At 34.5% G+C, this 20,822-nt stretch overlaps 2 protein-coding genes across 3 annotated transcripts in view; both read left to right on the top strand.

Moving 5' to 3' along the window:
- Nucleotides 1-20,822, top strand: part of LOC109054485 (cytosolic purine 5'-nucleotidase) — a 595,585-nt gene that overhangs the window by 208,600 nt on the left and 366,163 nt on the right. The gene's annotated exons all lie outside the window — the stretch shown is intronic.
- Nucleotides 9,981-19,131, top strand: slc5a1 (solute carrier family 5 member 1). Its single transcript, XM_042732315.1, has 11 exons — nucleotides 9,981-10,113; nucleotides 10,589-10,694; nucleotides 12,078-12,158; nucleotides 12,251-12,462; nucleotides 14,425-14,560; nucleotides 15,084-15,191; nucleotides 15,291-15,441; nucleotides 15,540-15,708; nucleotides 17,301-17,516; nucleotides 18,067-18,172; nucleotides 18,702-19,131. The coding sequence occupies exons 1-11, from the start codon at nucleotides 9,982-9,984 to the stop codon at nucleotides 18,914-18,916; spliced, it is 1,632 nt and encodes a 543-aa protein (XP_042588249.1). The 5' UTR covers nucleotide 9,981; the 3' UTR covers nucleotides 18,917-19,131.

Genomic DNA, 20,822 nt, shown 5'->3' with positions numbered 1-20,822 from the left:
TCATATTAAGAAATTCTTTTAACCCACAAAGCAAATTATGCTCCCTTCTAAATGGTTGTCTTAAAAATACAAATCTTGTGTAATTTAACGTACAATTAACAAAAAACAAAGGCTGAATAATTTAACTACAATGTACATACTATAAATACTTTTAATAAATACTACTATTATTTACATAATATATTATTAAATAATAATATTTAATAAACAACAACAACAGCCATCATAAAAGCTGCTAGGTAATTAAGTCAAAAGTACAAAGGAAGCACTTTGATTTAAAGCAATAAACTTATATAAAATATAACATTATGAAACTTTACCCTTAGCCAAATCTATTTGCTCTGGAACAAATAATAGCTACATAAGACCAAAGCCTGCCCATTAGATTTACCCAAAACAAATGATATCTCATATTTAACCACTAGAGGCCACCAGAGCCAGCTGCAAATTCCAGAAGAACCGGTTGAAGTGAGGCTGTTCTCGTCGGGTTCATGAGTGCTGAATAGCCACTGAGACCATGGAGCTCATGGATAATGTTTATGTGAAAAGTCGAACCAAGTTTTAATATAAACACTATCCTTATCAACAAAACCGTGTATTTGAAGTCTGAACAACTAGATTTTCCTCTAAAAAATTCTTAAAACTACATTCTGTGACACAAGCACAGTATTATTTATACATTTTGTTTAGTAATAAAAAAGCAAATAGTTTTGGCTGAGGGCAAAGTCTCATAACATTATATTTTATATAACTTTAATGCATATTAAAATCCTGCCTTTGTGCTGCCCATGACACTCACTGTGAGAAATACTGCAAGCAGAGTATTACAAACTGTGAAATGGTTGGAGTTATGTTATCACTAGAATTTTACACTGCTGGAAAATGTTCTCGACCAATCAGATTTGAAAGAATGAATAATAGTTTAACAAGCAAATGTTACATGGCAAAAATGGAAACATTTGAATTCTTGTCGAATGAGAGAGTCTTGTAAGCCCAGTGCTGTTTCAGTTTCACTTTAAATAAATTGATTTTACCTTGACATTTGTATGCTGTTTATAATGAATGCCACCATAGCCTAATTTGTGTTTCATTTTATAGTTTAATATATCATTTTATAACAATTTATTTTTCATTTGTGTTCTGTAATACCGTTAAATTTAAAGGATTTGTTGTGGAGTGTATAGTATAGTCTATAATGTTCATAATGTTTGTATATGTTTTGTTATATTTACTGGTATTTAATATACATACAAATCAATGCATTTATTTGCAATTGCAAGGTTAACAGGTGTTTTTGGAGTAAAATAAATTTCTCTTTAAGGAGATTACTTCATCTGTTTAGCCGGGTTACATTTCTCCATGTCGTAATCTCTAGGAGCAAGGCTTCTAAACAGGGGTGTTTTTAGGGGTGTTATATTCAAATGACATTTGTTTTTAGCCACAACATTTATCAAAATACTATCAATCATCAATGGGATTGGCATATGAATGTTTCATGAATCGCACATTAACCCTGTCGTAAGTTGATTTGTGCAATCCGAACCGTGCTCGTTTCTACGATAGATTGATAAATGAAGCCCATTGTATTTCTGAAACCTTTTTAGCTGTTGTTGCGCCACCTTTGGTCCGATTTATATAAAATATTGTGTACTTGTTTAGAATCATCTAAACCTACTTTCATGAAGTTTTGGGTTTTCATTTAGGATTTATAGGTGTGGGTATATTTGGACATGTCCCTTTTTAAAATGACCATGTTATAGCTAACCATAATTTTATAATTATTGACCCAGAGAGTGCAGGGTTTTTGTTAAAGTGATACTCCACTCCAAAATGAAAATTTAGTCATTCATCACTTACCCCCATGTTGTTCCAAACCCGTAAAATCTTCTTTCATCTTCGGAACACAATTAAAGATATTTTGCATGAAACCGGGAGGCTTGTAACTGTCCCATAGACTGCCAAGTAAATTACACTGTCAAGGTCCAGAAAAGTATGAAAGACATTGTCAGAATAGTCCATCTGCCATCAGTGGTTATGAACGTTACGAAGCGATGAGAATACTTTTTGTATGCGAATAAAACAAAAATAAATACTTTATTCAACAATTGGTCTCCTCTGTGTCTCTCCACATTCTCGTCGCTTCATAACGTTACGGTTGAACCACTGATGGCAGATGGACTATTCTGACAATGTCTTTCATACTTTTCTGGACCTTGACAGTGTAATTTACTTGGCAGTCTATGGGACAGTCACAAGCCTCCCGGTTTTCATCCAAAATATCTTAAATTGTGTTCCGTAGACAACCGAAGCTTTTACAGGTTTGAAATGGGGGTAAGTGATTAATGACAAAATTTTTCACTTTGGGGTGGAGTATCCCTTTGAGCAAAAAACCTAGGACTTGTTCGCAAAAGTAGGTTTTTCACATAATCTCAAATATTTAACAAAGTATTTCATTGACAGTAGGGGTTCTTGAGGCAAAGTTGTTCAGAATGAGGAGCTATATCATACGATACATAGGCAGAGGGTGAACTAACTCTAGGGTAAGGCTAAAAGCAGCCAAATCTATTAAATACAAACATCATGTCTTTTTAGGCAAGAACCAGACAGTGGTGTCATGTAGGCTAATAAAATATGTTTAAAGGGACTAAATTTGTATTTAACTTAATTACAGTTTAATTAAAACATTAGAAATTGATAATTATATTTTTTGATAATTATATTTAAATTCCTTTCCACGGTTATTCAAACAGTGAATAAATTATAGCCTACAGAAAGTGACATTATCAGTAACTTTGATCTATCGCGAGTTTAAGCACTCTCAAATAAACAAAATGTCCTTATAATCACTGAAGCTGTCTACACTGCAAAATTAATCTCTTATTTACATTGTATGTACATCTGCGTTTTGCTGTTTATGATGAGTTAATTTACAAAAGTCCGGACTTCAGTCAGTGAACGCGCATGCTCTCAACAAAGCTGATGAGTTTCAGTGATGACTCATCTGAACACCTCTGATTGGCCATTGCATTCCTAAGCTTAACAGAATTGTGTGGGATTGGTTATAATGTGCAAAACTGTAAAAACACTTAAAATGAAATACAATACAAAACTCTGGCAATTTGATAATACCTAGAACATCAAAGTCAACTGTGGGCGGCAGATCCTTTTCCTATTTAGCGCCTAAACTCTGGAATAACCTACCTAACATTGTTCGGGAGGCAGACACACCCTTGTAGTTTAAATCTATATTAAAGACCCATCTCTTTAACCTGGCTTACACATAACACACTAATACGCTTCTAATATCCAAATCCATTAAAGGATTTTTAGGCTGCATTAATTAGGTAAACTGGAACCGGTAACACTTCCCATTACACCCCAATGTACTTGCTACATTGTTAGAAGAATGGCATCTATGTTAATATAAGTCTGTTTCTCTCTTATTCCGAGGTCACCGTAGCCACCAGATTCAGTCTGTATCCAAGTCAGAGGGTCACTGCAGTCACCCGGATCCAGTACATATCCAGACCAGAAGGTGGATCAGCACCTAGAAGGAACTTCTACAGCCCTGAAAGACAGCGGAGACCAGGACAACTAGAGCCCCAGATCCCCTGTAAAGACCTTGTCTCAGACAACCACTGGGACAAGACCACAGGAACCAGATGAGTCCTCTGCACAAACTGACTTTGCTGCAGCCTCGAATTGAACTGCTGGTTTCATCTGTTCAGAGGAGAATTGTCCCCCCGACTGAGCCTGGTTTCTCCCAAGGTTTTTTCTCCATTCTGTCACAGATGGAGTTTTGGTTCCTTGCTGCTGTTGCCTCTGGCTTGCTTAGTTGGGGACACTTCATTTACAGCGATATCATTGACTTGATTGCAAATTATTGCACAGATACGATTTAAACTGAACTGAGCTGCATGATGACATCACTGAATTCAATGATGAACTGCCTTTAACTGTCATTTTGCATTATTGACACACTGTTTTCCTAATTAATGTTGTTCAGTTGCTTTGACACAATCTGTTTTGTTTAAAGTGCTATATAAATGAAGGTGACTTGACTTGACGTGACTAGGAGTTATGAGCAATTTTGCATTTTCAATTGCTGTAGCACCAATAAGGGTGAGTCTTTGCCAGTCTCTTCCCAAATTGAGCTTTACCATCTGACCAAGTTTCAATTCTCGAGGCCTTATGGTATGATCTGCACAATCAGTTTTACTGCAAAAAGGTAATAATAATAAACATCCTGACAATTACAATAGGGTTTCAGCGCTACGTGCTTGAACCCCTCATAATGATAATTATAGTAACAGTGACTAAGATGTGTCCATTCACATGTATTCATGTTGAAAGAAAAGTTTGGTACTTTTACTTGATGGCTACAGCACATGGAATTTTTAAAAATGTTGTAAAAGTTTTTCAGAAACGCATGAAACTAACAAATTCATTAGCCTGTGCAGCCTACGTAACATCACCTGCATAGGAAAGTTGTTTTGGGTCAGAGCTTGTTGATGGAAGATCGCTATTAATCTTTTTCCCAATGAATTGTGCACAATATGGCCAAGAATGTGCATTAAGAACAAAAAGTCACTTCTGATTAGGTTAGTATTCATTAGAATTCTATTCTATATACTTGTTTTCTTTTTTGCTATTTATTATAAAAAATGACAAAAGATCACTTCTCTTGTCTTCATTTGTAAGTCGCTTTGGATAAAAGCGTCTGCTAATTGTAATGTAAATGAAATAATATCTTGGCTCAGTTTCTGAGAAACCCATTAGTCACCAGCTCTTTTGTCAATGTAATCTTGCTCTTTTTGATTATGTAAATGTTCTGGCAGAGATGCCATAAATAGAGATGTCATATTGTAAATAGTCCATAAATAGTGATATGCAGGAGTTACATTGTTTGATCGATTTACAATAGTATAATTAAGTGAATAAGATGAAGGCCATGCAGAAGGTTGGGTGTTTATGACTATAAGACTTTACATCTTCAGATAAATGTTCATGGCCGTGATGAGATATGACTCTTGGGAATTTCAGAGGGATTGTTGAGGAGTTGATAAAGCCAAAGTTGTCTTTCTCAACCAGACCTTGTGCCATGTGATCTGTTTTTTTTTTTTTTTATTTTTTTTTTTTTTATCTTAAATCTGTGCACCTTCAAAAGTAATCTATCACTGGATTAAAAGATAATAAACTATAAAAAATAGGGCAATTTCCCTGTTAGATTTTATCACTGACATTGAGATCTGACTGCTGAACAAGAGGTATCATGATATAACCAACAAGACATGCATACATCCTGAAAATGTTCAAGCCATGATTGGTTAATGATTGATCCTTCAGCTTCGCAGTGTGTTATAGCAGGTCTCTAAAGAATAACGTGGTTATCACATGAACTAAAAGATAGTGGCAGAAATTCAGACAGTTTACTTGGTTATACACCCAAGAATGACGATTCAACAACAAAGACATAATTTTTAGTCATTAGTAAATCTTACATTCAAGCCTAATAATCATGTTTACACTTGTGGCTAAAAGTGTTACAAACCAATTGATTCTGATCGGGTTGGTGCATTGCAAGTATGTGGAGGATAAATTCAAGGGTTTTTTTTTTTAATGAATGTTACACTTTGTCATGTGGTCAAAAGTTGAAAGAAAAAAAAAGTTAACTTTTCTAGGATTTAAGGGGTCAAGATTTGGCTGATGTTCCTGTTACCTCCTGCTAACACATAGCACTGACAAACATGCAAAATAGCTTTGTATTTCCAAAAAGATTGCAGTAATAGTTGCTACGAGGTATTGGGTCTTATGATCAAGTGAACTGTTGTTTTCGCAGGCAAAATCCAGTCGTTTCAATGGTCATTTGTGTGATAGGCAATGTCACATAAGGGCAAATGATTTCCCAGCACAGATTTCCCATTGGGGTCAAGTTTGCAAACAAATTAGCCTTGTTGACTAAGAAAAAGCTGCTTGGTTTGTGTAATCTGTGCTTCATACATGATGGTGACCAGACCGCTACTTCCTGAGGACACATTCAGCACAGGATTTCGCTCTCACGGTACTTTAATGTCATACAACAATTGATCGGCACAGCGCAAACAATCTGTTTTTTTCGAAATCCTATGCTGAACATGTCCCCGGGAAGTGGCACTGGTCACCTTATCAAACATTGCTACACTATTGACAATAGACACCGGACCTTTTATTGCTAATATGATAGCTCTTTTAATCTTAACATGACATTTAATTAGTCACATGACATGTACCGCTCATGTGACTAACTCATAAAAACCTGTTTCTGCTGTTATGAACAATCGATCCCCCTTCCTTAATAAAAAATAATAAATACACTATAAAGCAGTTTTTGGTAGCTATAATCTGGCAACAGAGTACCCAAGTTTCTCATCCAATAGAATCACTTAAGGATGTCCATTAAATGCTCCTAAACCCTAAATTTATAATGGCTTTAATTTAATGTTTGATCAGCCATTTTCACTTTCTTTTGTCTTTAAGCTGCAATGCCATGTAGCACCTCAGGGTGTCCTTATAACCAAAGTGACAGTATATACACTAATGTCTGGACCATAGTTTACTTGACATAAGCTAGTAGACTCAGTGAAACCCAATAATTAAGATGCAGGTGATGTAACTGTTGAGATGTCCTCTTAGGATTTACAGAAACACAGTCTATTCTCACACTTCCTGCTATACGTTAATCATTAATGATTTTCGATCTCAGATTTTTGACAACTCTAAGTCACAAACACACTTTTATAATTAACTCTGAGAAGGTCACACCCATCTCTAGACGCACATATATAAGTAAACGTGTACACATGCACATACAGTCAGTCACACACCTGCAGGTGAGCGTCTGATCCAGGTATCTAGACCGTCGTGTCAGAGAGGGAAACAGTGTGCTGCTCCACCGGCCCCCTTCGAAAACCATCAAAATGGGTGAAGAATATTTTGGATTCTCCTGGGTTCGCAATGAAAACAGAAAAAACGTCACCATATATGTTAACAATCCAGCGGACATCTCAGTGATAGTCATATATTTTCTGGTGGTTCTGGCTGTGGGAATATGGGTAAGTGGTCAGTAACTTCTATCCACCTGTAAAAGATTTTTCTACCATTGACAGACTTATGAATTGTTAACCTTGCGTCAACATATAAATGTACAATGGCTGTGTGAGATAAGTCTGAAGACAGAATGAGGATGGTGACTAATTTCACAGAAAGTTAATAATAAAATACATTTTTGCAAGTTATTTTGAAAAAAAAAAGCCAAAATCCTTTAGAAAAACAGATTTTTAAAAAATATAATATAATATAATATAATATAATATAATATAATATAATGCAGTTTTTCAAGTTGTTTTGTAAAAAATGCTAAAATTATTTAGAAAAAAAGTTTTTTTTTCAGATAAAATATAATATAATTCATTTTAATAAAACATAACATAAAAAAATATCAAAATAAATTTTATATGAAAACAGAACATATAAAAATAGCTATATTAGTTTTATATATTATAATATATTTAGCACCCACCCCCCCCAAAAAAGCTTAAAATCCTTTAGAAAAATGAATTGCTCCAATGTTAACTTTCTTGTTATAATTCTTCATATGTGATTGAAAGTAACTATTAATGATACTTTTATCTGTTTAAAACATTTTTTTTAATTATTTACACATTTTTAGAAATGAATTGCATTTTTTTTTTAATTATTTAAAAATTCATTTACATATTAATTACCTTAATGTATCTTAATTATTCTTATTGCAGTAATTTTGAGGACATTTCTTTCTACCATATATAGAAAGAATGACAATACCATATATTTCTGCCTGTATTTGCCCATCTGAAATCCATATAATTTAAAAACCTCTTGAGAAAATTCAAACATATTTAATCGAACAACAAACAAAGCCACTGAACACCAATCCATCAACCTTTAAGTCCACAAATGTGATGTTTTCATGAAATGTGTCTGTTCATTATAAAAAGTCACATGCAATGTTGTCTAATATTTAAAGTGTCTTGACTCTAGAACCATATATATGCTGAATTTCTGGCTCTTTCTGTCTAAAGGCAATGGTACGGACCAATCGAGCCACAGTAGGAGGCTTTTTCCTTGCTGGCAGAAGTATGGTGTGGTGGCCGGTAAGTAAATTGACTAAAATGGAGGATGACTGTGCTTTAAACCTTAAAAACATTTTGTTTTGTACTCAGAATGTGATGGACATTGACAAAATGACATGGCCTGATCATATACTACATCAATAGTGATCAATCATTGTGCTTAATGTGGCGAATGTGCTACGCAAGACTGAAACGGCCATAAAAGTAGGAGCTGATTATGTATCTATCAATAGCATGACGAGTGATTTCACATTATCACAGATATGGCATGATAATGACCCTAAATGCCCCTCAATTTCAGAACCTTGATATCATGATAGAGTGAATGAAATCTTTTATGGAGCCATAATGCACTGATGCCAGATGCGACCCACAATTCATTACAGCTGAAAGTACTGATATGCTTTGCTCATGCTGTTTTTATGGAGCTGTCATGCTTTGGTCCATGTTAAAGTTATCACCTTATACCAGATTTTTAAAGGTTTTTATTTGTCATTACAAAGTTCATTGTTGCAATCGTTATTGTTTGAATTACACCTCAGGCTGTGCAGAAGAAGCAGTTTTATAGCTTATCATTATGGTTATTGTATTGCCAGATATAGTCAAACAGTAGGCAGTTAATATATTCTGAAGCAATAGGCTAAAGTTCCCACAATCCCATGCTAAAGTCTTACCCTTTTGTAACCTTTCTGACATTCAAAAATGTAGCAGATCACTTAGATTCAATTTTCTGTTCCGTTTAAACCCTTATATAAATATATCAAATGTATGTATATTAGTAAATATATTATAAAGCACATATGATATGTGCATAATAATATGCACATAATATGCATAATAATGTGATTGCTTTTACATTTTTCCCCTCAGATTGGAGCCTCTCTTTTTGCTAGTAACATCGGAAGTGGGCATTTTGTGGGAATAGCAGGAACTGGAGCAGCTGCTGGTATTGCTATCGGAGGATTTGAGTGGAATGTATGTTTAACAAAAAGCCTGACATTATAACTATGATATGTGGCAGGATTTAATGTTTTAGCCTACTATTTATGACTATAGGTCGTTAAAAAAGAAAAGTAGTATTCTGTCAGTATTTTGCATATAAAGTAAACTACAGTCTGACTAGAGATTAGAGACAATATGACTAGAGACATTATTGTATTTTTATTAATAGAATTATAAAAATGTCCAATTTGAAGAACTAATATTTAATCATTAAGATAAGATATTAATAAAATATTAAAGAACAAATGAATTGGTGTAATCAGTGTTATTTTAGTATTCTGTATATACTATTATACTATTTATTAAGATTTGGTATTTCATTTTTCATATTTTAGTCATTCTTATATTCTTAGATATTTCTGTTTAGCTTTGGTTTTTATATTTGGGTTTTAGTTTTAGTCATTTAAGCATATTTGTTCATACATTTTATATCTTATATTTAATTGTATATTTAGTTTCATTTCAATTAACAAAAATGATTTTAATAGTTTTAGTTAACGCTTACAACACTGATGAGAATATATCTAGAAAACATCAAACCGATTTTCTTTTTTTTTTCATTTGTTTCCTCAGGCTCTTGTTGTAGTGATTATTCTGGGATGGCTCTTCGTGCCCATCTACATTAAACAATGACAATTCTCACACTCCATCACCTAAAACCTGCATTGAAAAAAAAACTATTTTAAAAATCTCTATAAACACCGAAAAGCTGCTTTGACACAATCTGTATTGTATAAAGCGCTATATAAATAAAGGTGACTTGACTCAAATATTGCTGACTTACACAACATTAATGTGCCGACCACTTTATCTTTGCGTTATCATTTTTATGACCCTTTATTCTCTTTATCTGCAGATCGTGACCATGCCAGAGTACCTGAAGAAACGCTTTGGTGGGCAGCGGATCCGTATCTACCTCTCCGTGCTCTCCTTGTTTCTCTATGTATTCACCAAAATCTCTGTGAGTCCAAAATCTGTGTCAACCCTTACAGAAAATATGGGTATCGCATGGTAATTGCATGGTACTTTGAGAGATAGCTGACATACAATACTTTGGGTACTCTGACATACCATCAGTAGTGTACCATGCTACAGCATTTTGATAAATCATTCATAATTATTATGAATGCAGACTACATGGATTATTTGTAATTAAAAAATACAAGGTCCTTATTTCTGAATTAAAATTCATTTCGATATTTTTCTGTTGTCTGTCCAGTCCTGTTTACGTCAGATCTTCACTAAACACTGGTTATAGTCTGATAGTCGATTTGAAACGGCAGTGATATCCATGTGATAATAGCTTTTACTGCCATATGCAGTCAGACTAAAGTGGGTTTACATTTCAAAGATAAGGACCTTGTTTTGAAATGGATAGTTCAAACATTTGCACCACACCCCCATGTTTTGTATTTCTGTTTTTTTCCATCTTTCAGGCGGACATGTTTGCAGGAGCCATTTTCATCAACCAGGCTCTGGGACTAAACATTTACCTGGCCGTAATTATTCTGCTGCTCATTACAGCTCTTTATACAGTAACAGGTCTGTTGACTGAAATACTGCACACTTTAAACTGACACATTGCATATATTCTACATCAGTGGTTCGCGCTATATATGTAGTGGTGATATATAAAATAGTAGTTCATATTAAAGCAGTTCAGGGATGTGATTTTAATATTTATATGGACACTGAAGTTTTTTTTACTACAACAAAGAGTGAAGTCCAGGATTGTAGGACCATGCAGTCCGCTGCTTATTGTAGCGTGATGTGTATGTGTTATGGGTAATTGCCCGTACTGACAATAGATGATAAGCCTGTGCATAGGCAAACTTTAATGCACTGCCAGTTTAAACTTCTGCCATCCCCACGCTCTGTTGTGTAATAGATTTATCTCAGGGACAAACCAGCCCAACAATAAACAGTAAGAAATCAGAAATCATCCTACCAGCTGTAAATGTTTACATGAGCTGTGGCTGAGAGTGTTCGTATGCTTCTGTGAATGATAAACTGCAGTTGCTAAGGCTTTAGAGGCCCAAAGAGCCCTGCCTTGCAAACAATTTCTGAAATAAAATTCATTTTGATCATTTTTGAGAGAACATAAAGTCAAAAATACCATGGCGATACAACTGTCCTGATACTGTAGTAGAGAAAAAGAATATTTCATTATGAGAAATCTCCTGCTACTACTGCTTGTTAATATTAAAAACATTTGTCAGCCAATCCAAAGTCATGTGGTGCCACCAACATGTAAAAAAGTGCAGAACAAAAAATAAAATAGAATATCATAGAGAACCCTTGCAGACCGTCATTACTGTGAGTGAAGGTCAAAGTCTCTTAAAATATCAGATCATTTTATATTTTATGACAAGGCAAGTTTAATTCAAGTTTCGTTTAAAAAAAGAAAAAAACACTTAAGTTGTGATGTCATGTTTTTAAATTTACTTGTAATTAATAATAATGAACTACTGTGAAGTTTGGTCTAATGCATGTTAGTTGTGATGTCATAATATCAAACATAAAACTAATTTAAAAAAATAATAAATATTAAATGAAATTTACTTGTAATTAATAATAATGAAATTTGATACATTTGAAGAATGTATTAACTTTAAATGTAATATCAAACATCACACTACAGTTAAAATTATAATCAAGTCCTTTACATGTGCTTTACTATGTTAGTCAACACAAAAATAAGCATGACAAAAGATTTTTAAAACATAATTTTAAGAAACAGTCATCAAAGTGCAATATTTCACTTAATTGAAAACTTTCTTGACAATGTTATACATGTAAAAAATAAATAAATGAATAATTAAACCAACATAAATGACAAGTGTACATTTCTGCTAGCAGATTTTTCCTTCCTTTTCAGTTGCTCAGTTGATTTTCATTGATAAACCTTCACTGTTTCTTCGACAGGTGGTCTAGCTGCAGTCATCTACACCGACACACTGCAGACCATCAGCATGGTTGTCGGATCATTCATTCTTATGGGCTTTGGTACGTCTGTGCACGTTTTTGAAATTTAAATGCTTTGGATAAAAACTGTCTGCTCAATGAGTAATGCTTCAACATCAACCATTTTCTTGCAGCGTTCAATGAGGTGGGAGGCTATGAGAACTTCAAAGACCGATACATGACTGCGATCCCGTCAGTGGTGGGTGTGAACATCAGTGAAGAGTGCTACACTCCTCGTGCAGACTCCTTCCACATCTTCAGAGACCACATCACTGGCGATCTGCCCTGGCCTGGACTGATCTTTGGTCTTACTATCCAGGCTGGCTGGTACTGGTGCACTGACCAGGTACTGACCCATTAATCAAGGCTACTGACTAAAAGGATGATAAATATAACTATAAAGTTTTAATAATCATTCATAATAATTGTATGAGAATAGAGAAGTCCATATACCACATCTGTAATCATAACAACACAAGGGAATAATATCACTGAATTCCCTTTCAGAATTTTTTTTTAAGCTGATGAACAAAACATTGGCAGTCAATCAGAATTTTAGAGCTTTAGCATTTAAAGTGGCAGACAACAAAACTGTGTGGACGTTAATATATTCATCATTATAGTTATCATTCTTGGTGTAAAATAAATGGGCCAAAACCTTGTTCCAGCTAACAACAAAGTTTTAAGGAAACATAAACACTAAATCTTAACTTAATCTTAAAAACCAAAACTTCAAACAAAAAAAAAAAAAACAAAACAAAAAATTCTATGTTATATGAATATTAAGGGAACATCCCATCATGTGAACATTCTGAAACAAGTATTAACATTAAAAAAAAATGTTAGACAAACATCCAACTGAAACATTCCTGAAAGAAGTTCCATGAGCAATGTATAAATAATGTTTTTGTGCTGATGTATTAAAAACCAGATAACGTTAAAATGAACATTCTATCAACATTACAGGATACAGGTTTGTTCATATCATGTTAGCAGGTTCTAAGAAAGTTCCCTGTTAGCTCGGTAGGTTGTGACAACTTTCTCATATTGCTTTTTAATAATATGTTATGAGGTCTACATGTCCAACACGTGGAAAGGAACAGATATTCACACACATATGCATTTACAAATCTCTTCTGTGTCCACTTTAGGACCACAAGCTGCACTTTTATCTTAAGTTTCTCAGGATGAACTGTGTGCTTCTTGTTTTAGTCAGAGTGAGTCTAGGCTTAAACAGACATGCTTTTAGTTAGACCCCAGATTAGTCCCCACTGAGTAAGATAAGACATGCAAACAGCCAAAGAGAAGCAGAAGCAAATGGACATGGTTAAGTTAGTTCAACAGGCCATTAGCAAGACTCATAGCCCATAAGCTTATCTGTTTAAAAAAACAACAACAACAACAAAAAAATATTTAAGCTTGAAATGATGCATGGAGACATAAACATGCGTATTTACGTCACATACATTGTAATGGAATGTTCTTTCTGTAACTAGAAAACAAAACTAGAACAGTTTAATGACGGTTTTTATTTATTTATTTATTTATTACGTGATATCATTTCTATTTAATCTGCAGATGTTTGTTTTGACGAACAAAAATCAATAAAAGTACTATTGCACTTTAATGCTTAAAAAAATAATCCATAAATTTCACTATTTTATTTCAATCTTCATCTAAATTAAATATAATACATGCGTCTGTTTTTATTTCTAAATCATTTAATTCCAGGTTGCCAGATGTGTTTTAGATGGCAAATCATGATACCTAAAATGTTCTATGTATAATATAAAATGTATAAGTATAAATACAATTTTCAACTAGATGACAAGCAGAAATAATTTTAGTTTAAAAACTGGATGCATTGAATTTAAAGACTGTTACATTTTTTCATAAGATTTCTCTTATTCAAATAAATGCTGTTCATTTGAACTTTCTGTAAATCAAAGAATCCTGACAACGATCTTGGTTTACACAAAAATATGAAGCAGCACAAATGTTTTCTACATTAATGATAATAAAAAAAAATTTTCTTATAATCCTCATATTATAACGATTTCTAAAGGATCATGTGACACTGAAGAGTGGAGTAATGACTAACAATAATTATGCTTTGATCACAGAAATAAATTACATTTTCAAAAATATTGCAGTAGAAAACAGATTTTTGTAATATTTTTTACTGCATTTTTGATCAAATTAATGCAGGCTTGGTGAGCAAAATCTCTTTTAACTAAGTTGACTAATCAACTGTGAGCACTGAAATGTTCCTCTGGGTTATTCACACAAACTCTCCATCTTGTTTTAGGTGATTGTGCAGCGCTGTCTGTCTGCCAAGAGCCTGTCTCATGTGAAAGCGGGCTGCATCCTGTGTGGTTACCTCAAACTTCTGCCCATGTTCCTCATGGTTTTCCCTGGCATGATCAGCAGAGTTCTTTATCCAGGTGAGAAACACTGACACCAATCTGGGTGAGAAGGGTGATAAACTGATTAACTGTTTTGTATGTCAACAAATATGTTGACTGAATCTTGACTGAGTAATATATGGTGAAGTTTAAGGTTTGATTAGTCTCACACAAGTAGAGTTTTGCTCATTAGCATAAAGTCTGGTCCACTTTTTTCTCACAGAATATGCTAGCAACTTATTTTAAGAAACAACCGCCTACTTAGACAGGCAGAGTGTCTGATTTACACTTAAGCAAGTATACAAATAATACCAAACACTGGTTTCTTATGACATTTCAGGGAAGGTAAATCTGCCATTTATAATTTCATAACAATTACAGAGCCAAATAATACCAATTAATATGCGAAAATGGCGTGTGGACTGAATGATAAGAAATTCTGAAAATCCAGAAGTAATGTGCAGCTATTTTTGTGACATTTTTTGAATGCAGTATGCATCAGAAGGTCAGTGAACAGTGAAAGACTGTTAGTCAACTATTTTTTTGTATGTGTATGTGTCAGATGAGATCGCATGTGTGGATCCAAAAGAGTGTGACTACTACTGTGGAGCCAGTGTGGGCTGCAGTAATATTGCTTATCCGAAACTAGTGGTGGATCTGATGCCAAACGGTAAAGAATAATCTGATATTTCTATTTCTGTCTTTTACATCTCTAAAAGACTGATCTGTTTGGTGATATGCCTCTAAACTGCTGTGTGTGTTTATGAAGGTCTCAGAGGCTTGATGTTGTCCGTCATGCTGGCCTCTCTGATGAGTTCACTCACTTCCATCTTTAACAGTGCTAGCACACTCTTCACTATGGACATTTACACCAAGATTCGCTCCAATGCCAAGGAAAAGGAACTCATGATTGCCGGGAGGTGTGTTGGTGTCTGTTTGTGTTGGATATTGGTTTTCTGATCTTGTGAGCAGAAACTGAAGTGAATAGGCTCTGAGAGGCTTGTGTTCATGTGTGCAGGGTGTTCATGCTGTTTCTGATCGGCGTGAGTATCGCGTGGATCCCCATCGTTCAGTCAGCTCAGAGCGGGCAGCTCTTCGACTACATTCAGTCCATCACCAGTTATCTGGCTCCGCCCATCGCTGCTGTCTTCACCCTCGCCATTTTCTGCAAGCGAGTCAATGAACCAGTGAGCAAAATTTTCACATTTCATAGTTTTGTAATTATTTTGTTTCCATTTTGCTGGTTTGAATTTTTAGGACTGTATAAAACACAGTTTTTTACACAAAAAAAAAAATTTGATAAACATTATAAAACTTCTTAACAATATTACAAAAAAATACTAGAAAATGCTAGAAACATGCTAAAACTTGTTAACATTATGCTAAAACATGCTGTGAAAACCATAGATATGTATGCATAGATGCCTTAGTAGCGGCTGTTTCTATGGGCCGCTGTATGTACATAAGCCGTCCGCCATATTGGAACAGTCAATGTCAAGGTCCATGAACACTCAAAAGCAAGTCCACTGTGCATCTGCAACTGCAGTTCTGTCATGACAACTCTCAGAAAGTTTAGCAAGGTAATATACTGTACATGGCAATGTTAATGTGGTTGGTCTTGGCAGAATAGATCCGCTGATGCTGCTGCGGCAGAGCAAGTACTGAGACTTGCTACTGCCAGTACATCCACAGACATGTTGCAAACAGGAAATACTGATGCTGCACATATAAAATACATTAAATAATATAGCATACATGAAATTAACCCATAGCAGACCTATGCAGGTGGAACTGGGGAAGGGGGAGGGTTTCTGAAGCACACAGCAACTGCTACAGCAAGCACTGAGTATTTGAATGTTGAGCAGCAAGCTCATGGTTTAAAAGGATGGTTGACTGTTTTTTTCTAGGCTTGATTGTTTTTATGGGGTGCAGTATAACGTCTTCATGCTTCGTTTTTAAAAAACACCTTATTTGTCATATATTTCACCTTTATTCTATGCCATTGTCCCCATTGTCATTTGAAAGGCTGGTTGACTTCCTGTTTTAATGATACCACTCTCTCCTAAATATGCAATGGGCTCAGACTGGTTAGCTGGCCCAGTGTATTGTGATTCATTAACTGCGTATTGCATGTTGTCTGGAAATGTCACGCCCATTACCATTATGGGCAATAGTTGCATGTGCTCCGCTGGAAAAGCTGCACAACATAGCCTCGTCCCCTTTGTTGCATGTTCCCGGGGGCAGGGTTTATGTTAATTGTAGGGTTTGTGATGTCACCAACCCAGGTAGTAGCTCGTTGTAGTCCCTACCAGTTGTAACTGTAGGCATTAAACAGAATTTTCTTTAAAAGACAATATCTTCATTTTCATTGAACTTTCAGTGCCGTTCATTTACAGATACTGTTCATGCTCAAACAGCAACATTACACACTAACTAAAGTTAAAAAAGTGAAATCACAACCACTCCTTTAACTACAGTAACAGTGCTTTTTTATTTTTTATTTTTTTTAATATAAAACCATAGTTCAATTTCATAAGGGGATGTGCTAAAACATGCTAGCAACAGTGTGCTAAATCATCCTATAAACATGTCAGCAAAATGATAATTAATCTTAGCAATGTGCCAAAATACTAGAAAAATATAAGCAATGTAAAATTTCAAAGTTATTTCAAACGTCCAGGGCTGGCTTTGTCAAGCCAGCATCAAGTTTGTCATCAGAATTACTCATCTAGTTTTCTATTTTTTGACACATGTTGTTGATTTTTTTTTGTTCTCACAGGGTGCTTTCTACGGGTTGTGTATTGGTCTGTTGGTGGGTCTGGCACGTATGATAACTGAGTTTGCCTACGGCACGGGCAGCTGCGTGAGTCCCAGTAACTGTCCTACGATCATCTGTGGTGTGCACTACCTCTATTTCGCCCTCATCCTCTACAGCCTGTCCTGTATATTGATACTGTGCATCTCCCTCATGACTAAACCCATTGACGACAAACATGTAAGCTCTTCTTACAACTAAACTATGAAGTTCAGAATACTTAGGATTTTTTTATGTTTTTTTTTTTTAAGAAGTCTCTTATGCTCAAGACTGCAGTTGATCTAAAATACAGTAAAAATTTGTAATATAGTGAAAAATATTGCAATTTAAAATAATGTTGGAAACAGATTTTGCTACTTAACATTTTTGTGGAAACCATGATTTTTTTTTTCACAACCATTTATGTATTTGTTGAATAGAAAGTTCAATGAACAATATTGATTTGAAATCTTTTGTAACATTAGAATTGTCTTTATTGTCACTTTTGAACAAATGAATGCGTCCTTGATAAATAAACATTAATTTCTTTAGGAAAAGCCTTTGAATGGCAGTGTATCATGGTTTCCACAAATAGAAAACATGAAAATGTATGCACTACAGCCATATTTTACAACCCCAAACTTTTGAATGGTCGTAGGGCCTATATATAGACTTATCAGCATAACATTATTGAAAAACAGAGATTTAGACATCATGGCCCCTCATTCTGTGGCCCCTTGTTGTTTCACAGCTGTACAGGCTCTGCTGGAGTTTGAGGAACAGCACTGAGGAGAGGATTGATCTGGAAAAAGATGACTGGACTGAAAATCAGGATTCAGATTCTGTGCAAACAGAAGGTACATCTGCATGATCCACCAAATATGTACCATAAGATAGCACTAGCTATTTTTGTGTGCCAGTGAATGGACTGTGAGTGTGCTGTCTGATGCTGAGACTAGGTTAGGAAAGACTAGGTTACCCTTACGAAAAAGAACTTTATTCAAGTGTGCTATTAGTATACTTCTTTAAACTAAAAACAGGAAAGTATGCTTTTAGTTTACTTTTATGTACTTCTCACAAATGGGCTTTCTGTACTCCTCAGAAATATACTTAAAATGACATTTAAGTATACTGACTTATACTTACAAAAAGTCTAAATATACTGAACTTTTACTTAAGTATACTTAGTAAAATAAAACTTGAAGATACTACTTTTTGGTTAGGGCCATAGTTAGTTGATTAGATTGTTGTTCTAAGATAAACAAAGGATGTTGAATCAGGCACATGCCTTACTTTTGGAAATCATGCTCACATAATGTATTTTAAAAACATACATAGTTTTAAAAACAATCAACAACTGTTTCCATTTGTCTCTCGACCCCGCAGAGGTGCGCAAGGATCCAAGCTGTTGGAAGAAGGCCTATAACTGGTTCTGCGGTTTTGATCAAGGCGATGCACCTAAACTGACTAAAGAACAGGAGGCAGAGTTGAATTTGAAGCTCACAGACACCACTGAGAAACCGCTATGGAGAAACGTGGTCAACGCTAATGCTATTATCCTCCTCACCGTCTGTGTCTTCTTCCATGGTTTCTTTGGCTAAAAATCATCAGTATCAACTAACTCTGTTAAGGATATTAGAGCTGTATTCTGCTGACAGAAATTGCATCTTATCAGTAACAAACTAAACATAATTAATCTGATTGTAAGAAGTTACGAAAGTTCCTCTTGAAACACTTCACACTTCCTTATAATATCTTCCACAAAAACGTCCTTACTGCTGCCTACTGTTTTTGATTTGATGGCAGGAAGTAGGAATTTTTTTTTTTTTTACTTTAACTGTAAACCCAAGACTAAATCTCATAATCATTTCCTTGTTTTTCTTCCTTGTAGTCATGTCATATCTTTCTTAGCTGCTATAGTATCTAATTTAACACATGCCTGACTATTTTTACTGTACATTTCACAAAGTTTACTGCACGTTTTTCCTTTATACTTTTAACAAATTACAGAGTAATAGTTTCAACTAAAATTATGAAGTTTGAGTCAGCTTTGTTGTTTGTTCCCTGTAAGTCCTCTGATGCATTATGATCAAATCAATGCAAAGACTTTTTCTGACTGTTTTTAACATGCCTCTCATCTACCAAACTCCAAAAACATTTTTTATATTTTGGTCTTACTATTTGGTACGTTCTGATTATCTTGTAAGTAAAAATATATATTTTTTGTCTAGGACAAGCAAAGATATTTTATTTAAAAACATTCATATTTTTGCCATGGTATATGTATTGTACTCTGTAATATATTAATTTAATGTTTTCTGTCTATATTTAATAAAAATTAATGAATTTTAGTATTTATGTGTTTATTAAGATGCATGCTTAAAGAAGGCAAGAAGCATATTCAAACTCAACATGACTAACACTGAAAATAATGATAAACATAATCTAAGATTAACAACATGCGTGCAAACCCTTGCAAAGATAAGAGCGCAGGAGCAAAGTTAATATTTAATTTAGCGTGAAGATTCTATTGATATATCTGAAATCAAAGTTCAAGACCATTGGTTTCCTTCAGCAGCTCAAGATACAATGAGTGATCTATTAGTGTGATTCAATTATTAATTTCCCAGAAGAAGATAAAGGAAACATTCATCTGGTAAATGAGTTTTGCATTTTAGAAATTTAAAATTGTAGAATGGAATCTGTTCACAAATGTCAGTGCATAGTTACAACTAAGAATATGTTAAGTACAGTTGCAAGAAAAAGTAAATAAACTATTTTCAATTTCCTGGTTTTATGCTTAAATTGGTCATGAAATGTGATCTGATCTTCACCAATGTCACAAATATCAAATATCAAAAATATTTAAAATCATAAAAAACAAAAAATCATCCATCACTTCATTAATCACAAAACAAAACAACAATATTTCTGCTCACCAAAAAAATCTGTGGAAAGTAGTCACAGTACTATATCGTCATAGTTAGACAATGTGTTTAATCGTGGACTGGTGGACAGTGGACAGTAGTTTTTGAAATTACTCTGTAACCCTTTCCAGCAACTCATCAACTACTAGACATACTGGTAAAAGAAAAAAAAAATGTATAGCCTGAATGTACTGTAAGTTGCTTTGGATAAAAGTGTCTGCTAAATGCATAAATGTACAGTAAATGTAAATGTAAACAACTCTTGATCGTAAGTCTTCTGAGACCTCTTTTTGAGAGGCATGGTTCACAATATACAAATAGTTCTCAATATCATGATATTGTTCATGATTGTTCTGAGCAGTACGCAGATGGCGTACATTCTTCTGTGTCAGCCACACTGCACCGATGCGCTGTTTGCATTCAAACCAAAGTGTAAATACACGTAAAAAAACGTATCCTTGTGGCGCAGCTGATACAGAAGAGCATACTCTGCCTGCATACAGCTCAGATTTGTCAAAATGGCACTATGCTGATTTGGAGAGACACAGAGGAGAGGAATTGTTGAATAAAGTTGTTATTT

The sequence above is a fragment of the Cyprinus carpio genome, chromosome B10, assembly GCF_018340385.1.
Source record: "Cyprinus carpio isolate SPL01 chromosome B10, ASM1834038v1, whole genome shotgun sequence".
NCBI classification, from domain to species: Eukaryota; Metazoa; Chordata; class Actinopteri; order Cypriniformes; family Cyprinidae; genus Cyprinus; species Cyprinus carpio.
Note: the sequence above shows the minus strand (reverse complement) of the source record. Positions and strands in the feature narration are given on the sequence as shown.

Coding starts and splice junctions, on each gene's coding strand:
- slc5a1 (XM_042732315.1), top strand. CDS start 9,982: ATGACCCTTTATTCTCTTTATCTGCAGATCGTGACCATGCCAGAGTAC. Junction 12,463..14,424: donor GGTACTGGTGCACTGACCAG/GTACTGACCCAT, acceptor ATCTTGTTTTAG/GTGATTGTGCAGCGCTGTCT. Junction 14,561..15,083: donor CAGCAGAGTTCTTTATCCAG/GTGAGAAACACT, acceptor TGTATGTGTCAG/ATGAGATCGCATGTGTGGAT.